Source organism: Apium graveolens, chromosome 5 (assembly GCF_009905375.1).
Source record: "Apium graveolens cultivar Ventura chromosome 5, ASM990537v1, whole genome shotgun sequence".
Lineage (NCBI taxonomy): Eukaryota > Viridiplantae > Streptophyta > Magnoliopsida > Apiales > Apiaceae > Apium > Apium graveolens.
The window spans coordinates 254,331,558-254,342,690 of NC_133651.1; the positions used below are offsets into that span (position 1 = coordinate 254,331,558).

General features: G+C 33.2%; 2 protein-coding genes across 2 annotated transcripts; one reads left to right on the forward strand and one right to left on the reverse strand.

Moving 5' to 3' along the window:
• Positions 1-615: 615 nt before the first annotated feature.
• Positions 616-1,123, forward strand: LOC141659639 (uncharacterized). Its single transcript, XM_074466580.1, has 2 exons — positions 616-851; positions 960-1,123. The coding sequence occupies exons 1-2, from the start codon at positions 642-644 to the stop codon at positions 1,092-1,094; spliced, it is 345 nt and encodes a 114-aa protein (XP_074322681.1). The 5' UTR covers positions 616-641; the 3' UTR covers positions 1,095-1,123.
• A 5,984-nt stretch (positions 1,124-7,107) lies between these two features.
• On the reverse strand, positions 7,108-8,016 carry LOC141660881 (uncharacterized). The gene has a single exon (XM_074467862.1). The coding sequence runs from the start codon at positions 8,014-8,016 to the stop codon at positions 7,108-7,110; it is 909 nt and encodes a 302-aa protein (XP_074323963.1).
• Positions 8,017-11,133: the final 3,117 nt, after the last annotated feature.

The following is an 11,133-nucleotide window of genomic DNA, read 5'->3' on the forward strand; positions in this document are numbered from 1 at the left end:
CAATTAATTTGTAGATATAATAACTGGGATTGGTTGCAAATTCATGGTATTCGGTATTGGTGATGCAATAAACTCTGGTGTAATAGTAAGCTTTTAAATTTAGCAATACTTATTTTCCCACAATATGATATGTATCTCTTTCTCTATAAATTTTAATTTACAGAACTTATCGCTACTTATTATGCTTGTGACAGGCCATACCAGAAAAATTTCACAACTCTTTTGGAAAGTTGATTCCTGCAAAAGTACAATTGATCTTGTAGAATGGAAAAATATACAATTGTCAGTACTCTGAATCCACTAGGAAGATTGCTGATATAATGGAGCTAGTAAATGACCAAATGTTTGAGAGGAAGGATTTCATGTTGCTTACCTACAGAGGATCTGGGAAGTTTGACACTGTCATTTTTGATAGTTCAAAAAATGAGAAACTTCTGGTCAGCTGTTCTTCAAGAAATGGTTGTACTTTAAATACTACATACCATTTTATTTGTCTGATGATTTGGTTCCCAATTTTTTAAACAAATAGTAATGCAACCGCGGGTGATGAAAATAATAATATTAATATATTTTGCTACTTCTCTGTAGATATTAATGAACAGATTCCAGGTGGAATTGAGGAAGTAGAAGAAATTGTTCATATGAATATTACAGTTGACACTGATCATGCTGCAGAAGTTCCTGAAGCAGGAATTCAGCAAGTAAAAGAAAACTTGGATATGGATGTTGAAGGTGTAGCTGATGATATTGCAGAAGACAATATAAGTGATCAGGAAAATGATGAAATCCTGGGAATGGAGTTCACCGCAACAATGACTGCTTCAAATGTGAACAACACATGTCATGGAGCGGTATTGTTACATTACTTGATCAATTTACCTAGACAAATTTTGCAAATATAATATAATTTTTACTCATGTTGTGGCTAATTGATATAACAAAGACATATTTTCTTTCAGTATATCCCAGCAGCTATACAGCCAAATGGTAGGACATGGATAAGTGGTGAAACTGTAACTTTGAGGATGGGGATTTTAACCTGGAATATTAAGGTAGTGTTTTCTACTGGATTACCTCGATTCTCTGCTGGATAGAACCAATTTGTGACGGATAATGAGCTACAAATAGATGATAACTTGGTTTTTACTTTTCAGCAAAAAGACTTAATATTCGATATAGTTATCGAATAGTTTGTTTAATCTACATAACATTTCATACTGGATCAATGTGATCAATAGATTTCTGTCTGGTAGATGATGTATTAATATTATGGTTTATTGTGCTTGAAAATTGGTTTTGTAGCTATTTACATTATTGGATGTGATCTGAATTTAAAAGAATTTCAAAATTTAATATGATGTATTTATATTATGGATCTTATTGGCTGAATAATGGAAAAGCTCTGTTGTTGCAATGACATCATTCTTAAAGTTTTTTTAGGACTTAGAAATTATATATTTGCAATCAATATTGTATATCTTAAGTTTAATAACTTGTAAAATTTCTACATTTAAAGAAAAGTAAAAACAGTAATATAAGTACTGGATTACTTAGATAATGTGTGACAGTAATTAGAATATGGTAAATATGTCGTGTTTGTATTAAAAATAATAATAGCGTAGTCCGAACAAAGAAGTATTACGTTAAAGATTGCACAAAATAACTGCGGCGTAATGCAACCAAAAGGTTTAAATAGATAATATAAAAATCCAAAATCATGAGAAACATACTCTTTGAATAACAATTAATAATTTTTGTTGTAGAACAATATGCACGCTTTTCCATCAATCGATAAAACTTTATTTAGGTAAATATCATAAACTAATAAATGTAATAAAAAGCTACAGCTGCAATATCTCTTTAATACATCAGTTGCCGATATTCAATACCTACATGACAGAAGGAACACAAAGTTAGAGTACGAATAATAAATTATATAATATTATAAATGTGAGTTGATTTAATGTGCATACCGCTGTCTGAACGTGACGACTTCGGGATAGTCAATATTGATGAAGATACTTGTTGAAGGCAAATTACCTATACAAATTATGCCTTTTTCAAATAGAAAAAGAACAATACTTTAGGAATGCTTTACATGGAATTTGAGAGTCAAACTGTTGAATTTTTTAAAAATAATTAGTACATGCAGGAAAGCAAGAATTTAACCTTGGTAAATGTTGATGCAGACAGATGCAAGGATGACAAGTTTGCTTTCTGTTCCTATATCCTAGTATAATAACTCGATATTCGGTGGGAAATTACCCATAAAATAAAGACGGTGTGATGTCCTGAAATTAAAGTAAAGACATGGTAATCTAAATAGTTCTGATTGTACACATCTGGATTATATATATAGAATACGGAATATTCTACTCTCTATCACTTAGTCTGAAGTGGATCATATCCCTTGAACCAAATCTGCTCAGGATTGTTCGCTTTGGTTCCAAGTCCTCGACAACACCGATAAAATCTGTTTTGAGATTGTTAATTAATATAGATGATAACTTTATAAATCTTGATTGTCGACGTTTAAAATTCTCTACCTGTGGAGTAAACAGGCATCTCATCATAATTAGAATTCAAAAGAGCGTCGGAAATAGCAGACAGGGGAGTCAATTCAAACTTCTGCCGGGGAATCATTAGAGTATCCACGGGAATAACCTCTACAATAGTGATGGGTAGGAACCGAATACAGTTTGTGTTACGTACAAGCCTGTACAAACCAGTTGCAGGCATGATACCTATGTTCCTTATATGATAAAAGGTTCCTGGATTCAAAAATCCGGCAAATTGATTCCAAATAGCAGGTGACACAACTACAACCATGTGCGTATTCTGTAATCAAAACAGAGTATATGCATGAATAATGTATATGAAAAATACAAACGTAGTGAACTGAATTACTTCCAACAGATTAAAAGCAATCACACCTCACAGTCGAGCAAAATAAGATTGTGCCTCGACACCTCTCCATGACCATTTAGTGACCTCCACTTTCTTGTCACCCTAAATTTCAACGTCCATGCAATTTGAGTGGCATTCAAATCGGACAAATGTTGATGGTCATCCATACCTTGTTGAAAGATGATAAATGTTTATAGGATGAATGTATTATGTACAATATTTTTTGATGAAATTGAAAAGAAATATGTGTACAAACCTGTATGTTCTTCAACAATTTTAGTGTTGAACAACTATGAAAGTTACTAAATATATAATACCGTCTAAGTAGAAGAGGATTGATTTTGAATATGGTAAAGATACTCAATCACACCAATTTTTAAGGAAGATATTGTCATCTTGATTGTAGGCAGTTAGGATAATTTTGAGAGGCTATGGTATTCTCTGCAAATCACAAACAATACGCATATTTTATCACAATCCTAAACAAACCAACATTTGAATCAGGATTGCCATAATTAAGGTACTGATTTATGTCAAAATTAAGGGCATAATTTGAGGTTATTCACGGGCAATATCGTAGAAACTTCTATAATCATACGACAAGTAGTTAAATTTGGTAAATTTACATTTTGAGCAATGCGGGAAATTTAAAACACATAATCTGACACTTTACTGTGAATTTAAAGTTGCTCATCATAAATTTTTCAAATCAAATTAAAGATTTTGTCTTCTCTTGAAAAAATGATCTTTTTGATATACAATTTAAATTTAAACAGTTCTTTCCATTACAAAATCTTATATCCATAAACGACATTGAATGTCAAAATAAATGGTTTATGACAGGGTCCTTTATAAATAAGTACTACAACATAATAAAAGTAGTGCTTCAACCATGCTTCATTAAACGTAGATAATCAAGGTAATATTTAAATATTGTAAACCAAACTTTTATTTATATGTGATGACGCTGATCACATTTATGAAGCATTAAAAATCAAATACATAGATAATAATTGATGGAAACAGAGTAAAAACAATGTTATGCAATCGAAATAACAAATACTGTCACATGAACAATAAATCTAAAAATTAATTCAGCCATAAGCAATACGAAAGTTCTGGAAAATCCTCATAGTTGAAGCATGCTATCAACCTTCCTGCAAGCATAAGTGACATATTCAGTAATTAAATTAGGTGGAGATAGTTTTAGAGTGATAAATAAGTTAATTAAATGGTTAGCGAAAAGCACTTTGGTATATAAGTACATAGGATGTCTAATATAGGATGATAGTAGTGTCAGTACCTTTTTTATTTTTTTGGTAACAGATTTAGCAGATCCTGGAGTACCATTAATGTCATCACCTTCAGAGTACTACATATGCGAAGACTGTTAATAAGAAAGTCTGCAATATTTATTATTTAGCAGGGAATACTAAAGAAAGAGCAAATATAACATAACCACATATTTCACTCACTTCAAAACCCATGTTGATGGAATAATCTTCGGACAGAATTGGAGATTCAGAAGGAGTTGGAGTGTTCATCGTTGGTTCATATAAATCTTCAGCATAAAAGAGGTTGTTATCCTCAACAACGTTTGATTTTTTCAAACCGAGTTCAACTGAAATTAGTCTTCCGACTAATGATTTAATCACTTCTGGAAAGGCTTTGGAGGGATCCTGAACACAGTTGTAGAAAATAAGAATGCATATGTGGTATAATATGGTGACAGTGCAGCTATATTCGGATAACAGTTCTTTACCTTATCGTAATCGGAAACCACCTTGGCAGCACTTGTTCCAAGAACTCTTCTAGAAACTCGATCATTCAAAACAACATTACAAGAAATTATCTCATCATCAGCAAGGACCATGATACAGAACCTTGAGATAATAGTTAGCTATTTTTTTAGGTTTTAATTTAAAGTATCACGCTTATAAAAATTTTCAACAAATTCAAATAGTTAGGTTACCTCTTCGGAGAAACGAGAATGTTTCAAGGACAATGGGTACATTTAAATACTGTTCCAATGCGCTCAACCTCGTGCAGACATTTGTTACAGCTATAAAACCACCAAATTGTTTCCTCATCGACCTTAATGATCTTAAAGGTGCATCAAATTCTTTTCTGGGTTACGATGAAAATATAATATTTAATAACAAAAGGAAACATATATAAAATACCTTTTCTGAAAATTATATAAAGGCAATACCTTGAGGTGATCGTATGTTAGATTCTCATTAAGGTCTTTGAGTGATAATTTTCCAAATAATATAGGAACCAGTTCAATTTGTTTAGCTTGGAATAATTTGTCTCTTTTTATTATATAACCTTCCTCAAACAACCTAAACATATAGAAGAAAATAAAAATAGAGCAAAACGTCGATGAGCTGATTTTAACTCTATATTTACTTGTTACCTCTGCCTCATATCAATCACAGATTCATCATATAGATTTATTTATAGATGAGTAGATGATAATGTACCAATCTGAACAGAACCTGGATATGTGAATAAAGTTAATTTTTTAATCAGCAAGTATATAATTGTGTAATAGGTTTGCTTGCAGAATTACTTACTCATAAACGTAGTCACTTTTGTACTTGTTATAATAGCAATGATCGGTTTTTTGGGATTTCCAGCCATCTTGTCGTTGAACGACACAGCAAGATCACCCCAAACAGTTACTTTGTGGGCATTACTACAAAATAGGATTGGATATGATTAAGGTTAATAATCTATAGTAATATGTGATGTAGATTCCCATTTATACTACTGATTAAATACACATATGCACACAACCTTGAATCACATATTCTAAACTTCACAATGTCCCTATCTCCGTATCTTGTAGAAATCTTGTTCAAACCTTCATACTCCTCCACAACTCCAATAATATCTGTTTTACACAAAATTTCTTTACACAATATTAAAGTATACTATCTTATAATTATAGCAGTATTGTTTCATAAGAGTAAAGTCTGACAATATTCAGTTAATAGAGTGCGTTACCAGACCTATTGCAAATTCAGGCTGTTGTTGAGGAAGACATTTATTTTCTTCTGCAAACAAATCTCCAAGGTCTAAAAACTTAAACTTTTGCGACAGGATCATGCCATCATCATCAGCAGTCCTCACAGTAGTGGAGCCTATAAATATGATGCAGAGCATTGACTGCACAGGCTTCAAGTTCCCAACCGGATCTTTAAATACAAACTGGTCAAAGATATAAACACCGCCTTCCACAATTTTCATGGTGAATCCATTCCAAATGTTATGATAGGCAAAGGCATGAACATGGTTATCCTATATTTAAATAATTTAAATGACATAAATACGTATTAGTGGAAAGAAGGATTGACAGTAAATAATGCAAAGATGAATAAATTTAAAACATACATCATCGTCAAAGAGAATAAGATCGTAGCCTTTCAATGAGTTCATCTCCAAAGTCATGTTAGCCCACATCCTGGTAACCCTGACCTTAATTTTCCAGTTAGTGCTTGCCTTGTCGAGATTGGATAGACGATCAAATGATTCCATTGAAAAAGATCACTATAAGAAGAGCAAGAAAAAAGATTATTCAAAAATTGTAGATAAACTCAACAAATATTTATATATTCGATATTCTAAGAACTGTATAAATCACTTAAAGAATTGAAGATCTTACAAAATGGTTGAACTCTTGAGAGAAAAAAAAGATCATGCTTAGCAAATGACAAAGCTCCTGTAAAACTGTTGAAAATATATTTCACCAACAAGGCATTAGGGAGATGCCAACAATTTAGCTCGAAATTGATCGTGCAAATCTATTCCTTTAAATGAGAATTAGAGTAATATCCCGGTTTAATTTGCTGATAATTCTTAAGGTTAGTGTTTGATGTGATTATGACAACTAACCAACCTTATCATTTGGATTTCTTCCAAAAAAAAGGAAAACTGTAATCCTTTGATTAACAATAAAATCTGTACAATATATTTAATAAGAAAATCTTCTTAATCAAACAGATTATACATATTTTTATTATACAAATTAATTGGAGAAAATGTGTTACTATTATGTTAATACACAGGTGAAACCAATAAAAATGTGTAACATTTTAGATGTTGAACTTACAACATTGATATATCAAACACAATAAATCTAGAGTAAAGCAGAAAATATAGAAGAATGCGATCAAATGTTCTTAATATGTCAGGTCAATTGTCTACACTTGGAAGATTGTAAAACACTTCCTCAAAAACTACATTACTTGTAATATTTATGCTACTACCATCATCACTATCTATGAGAATATGGAGGCCTTCAGGTCGTTTCACTCTGGATATAGCAACATAAATGTGTCCATACGAGAAAGCTGCTCTAGGAAGGTAAAGCCCAACCGTATCAACTAATTGTCCCTGACTTTTGTTAATTGTCATGGCATAACATATTTGAATCGGAAACTGAACGCGTTGAAATTCAAAGGGCCAGTTCGTGTCACTTGGAATCATCTCAATTCTAGGAATTAGATGTTTGGTTCCAACATGAGAGCCACACAATATCTCACATTCAATACTGTTCTTCCTACATGATTTCACAGTCATTCTTGTACCATTGCATAATCCCATAATCTGGTTAAAGTTTCTCATAAGCATGACAACAACTCCTACCTTCAATTTTAACTCATGCTTAGGAATGCAAGGCATATTGACATAGTTTAGATACTCAACTGGAAATGCGGATCTGAAATCATTATCATCATCACCAGTATCATCAATTGAATCCTGACTCAGATAAGTATAAACCATGCCTTGATTTTTTTCAAGTGCTGTTGTATTAATTTCATCCACCATGATATTGGTAGGTGTGAGTATGACCCTTGATCTGTGGTATTCATGTGAAGAGATATTATGCAGAAAATCTGGGTATGTCACTTTAAAAAGCTTCTGGATTGGATCTCCGGATGTATGAACGATATATTGATCAGGAATCTTTATTAACATTTCACCACTGAGTGGACTTGGAGAAATATTGGTTTCCTTACCATCACCGACAGCAAGTTGCCGCTTGCTAAAGTCCGCGATGGTCTTATTCTCCAAATCTGTATTTCCAGCATTAAGCCGCATATTTTTCTTTAATAAAAATACCTCACAGGATTCCCAAAGCTTGGATTTATTGAGGGTAGAGCAGACTACTTCAGCCCTTTGAAGGGTTTTTAGCATATAAACGCAACGAAAACGTAAATTTAAATCTTAAAAAAAACCGAACCCTCCGCAGGATCCATTCGAAAAATAATATTTAATTCGTAGTTCAGTATGTTTACCTTAAGAAGCTTTACGTTAATGGAAAGATGGAGATCTGTTAGGTCACACTTTCACTGTAGAGGGGGTGAATACAGTGTTTATCACAATCAAATCAAACTTCAAGAACTTATGTAACAGAAAACAAACTTTATTTAAACAATAAACTCTGTTACAATCTGGAACTGTTATCTCTCAGTGATGAACAAAATATCACGAGAGCTGCTAGAGTTATACTAAATAATATTCTCGATAATGATAACACTTTTAGTGTAAACCCTATGTCTGTGTTTATGTACTACACAGTTACAAGATATTCGCTAATTGATATGGAATATAATTCTGCTTCCTAAAATATATCAATCAGATATCTTCTATTCCAAGTATTCCATTCTTCACGGAATTCCTTCTTCATGCATATCTCTTCTTATGTTTATCTTGATCTTCTTAACTTTAATCAGCTACTGTCCTTATCTGATCGTCCTTCAGCACTTAAGTTCTGATATCTATCTCCTGATAACATAAGTACTGATATCCCTTAAGTTCTGACTTCCAGTATAAGTACTGATCAGTTAAGTACTGATTTGTTCTGTTCAAATAAGATCTGAAATCTAAACATAAAACATATTAGCCATGACATTATCAAATATATCTAACAATCTCCCCCAACTTGTAAATTAACAAAATATACAAGTTTAACAGATATTTGATGATGTCAAAAACATTAAGTACAAATGCATGAGAAATAGACAAGATAACTACAACTTACAGTCCTTAAAGTTTTTACCAATTCAACTTCTGATAACAACTTCAATCTGTATAAATATCAGAATTTAAGCAGTTGTAGATCTTCGACTTGGCTTCATCATTTTCTGATCTCTCTGATGTCAGGAGTTGTTCTGAGATAATTCTTCAACAAACATTTCTCAGCATATCTGAGTTCATCAATCATTCTCCGTTTGACATCTTTAAGCTCTGCAGTATCTTCACCAGTTTGAAATATTGCAGCTCTGAGATCATTAATCTTTGCTTTTCTCAACTCCCAATCTAGTCTTATGACATAAGCTTTATTAGACTCTAGATTGAATTCAAGCCCCTTAATACCAAGATATGTTCTGATCTGTGCAGTATTAGGCTTCATATCAACAATATCACCATTGTGATTTCTGTACTTTGGAACATATCTGCTGTCAGACTTAACAGAATAAAGTCTTTTCTGTCTCTGAATCTGTTCCTTTAAGTAGTTTGCAGCAGTCTCTGTTATTCTGTCATCCACTTGAAGTAAGAACAATACATGCTCCAATTCTTCAAAATACTTCAACGGAATGGCATTTTGTCTTATATGATAAACCCTACCATCTGTCATGAAATACAACATGATGTATTCTTTCAAGTAGGTATGGTAAACCATCTGTACAGATTCTAGTTGATTCAATCTTTCAGGAGTTGCTCCAATACCTGGTTCACACAAGGAAGTTGGATCATCAGTAGTGTTGTGTACTCTTCTTTCATCAGCACTTCCCAATCCAGTTTTATCTCTAGCTTCCTTTCCAGTAACTACTCTTGCTTCAAAACCACTTGAAGTAGTCTTCAAAGATTGAGTCTGTTTTGCTTTAGTGAATCCTGGTAGGAGTGTTTTAGATTTATTTTCTGATATCAAGTTAACTTGAGCACTGTCAGAGGTTACTTGCTTCTTCTGAATATCAGAACTTACAATTTCTTGACTCTGAACAACTTGAGCCATGTCAGAGGTTGTTTTAAGAACTTTTCTTGAAGTCAGAGCAAGATTATCTTTTCCATCAGTAATTTCTTCTTCCTCAGGAGGTACATAAGGCTTGATAGGTTCACCAACCTTTTCTTTACCCTTGGATCTTGGATCTATCTGTGGTTGTGATCTAGCCAAAGTTTCTTCAGTATGTATCCTTTCTTTGATCACAATGCCTTTAGGTTTTGGAAGTAACTTTTTACCAGAAGCTTCAGATTTAGATGTGACTTTCTCTGATTTAAGTCTGGCTTCTTCTTCCTTTAAACTTTCCAAGTCCATCCCTGGATTTTCTTGAAGAAATAACTGTCTTGACATTTCCTCATCAAGATCTAGAAGTTCATCAGAACTTATCCTTTTACCAGCAGCAGAACTTATTCTTTTCCCAGTATCAGAACTTGTTCTGTGACTAGCTTGTCTTGATGTAAACCTTCTACCTTGACTATGACCACTACCCATTCCAGAGTTTCCTTGGTCATCTTTTCCATCATCCTTTCCTTGCAGTGACTTGTTGGTTTTGCATTTGGACTTAATTACCTTCTCCCCCTTTTTGGCATCAGCAGGTAATAAAAGAGAGATAAGTAGTTCCACTGAGGTCTGGATTTCAGTAAGTTGCGATTGCTGAGAAGCTTGATTTGTCAGAATTTGATCAATCTGAGCTTGTTGCTTCTCTTGAGTTTTCTCAATATAAGCAACCCTGTCAATGGTAGGTTGGAAGAACTTTTTCTTATCAAGTTTCCAAACTTGTTCCTGTTTAATAAAGTTCTCCTGAATCTTGTGTAGCTCTGCATGAGTATTGGAATGAAGACCTTGTAGATGTTTAGTACTCAATGCAGTGACTCTAAGCTGGGTTTTAAAATCATCAGAATTTAACATTTCATCAGCTTTAGTCAAGTGCTCAGCAAGATGTAAAGCATTTGGAACACATGAAACTGAGTTCCATTCCTTAGTCCACTCCTGACCTGCAGGAGTTTCACTCCAAGGTACTGGTGCATCCCTGATAACAAACTCCTTTAGCAGTTCAGACTTAGGAAGAGTCAATGGAGGAGTATGTCCTGAAGGACCTGCTGCATCAGCATCTACAGTTGTAGCAGCTTCACCAGTATCTCCAACATTTGCAGCATCAGAACTTAAAGAATCAGTATCTTCTGATAAGACAACTGTGTGAGTAGCAATGGAGG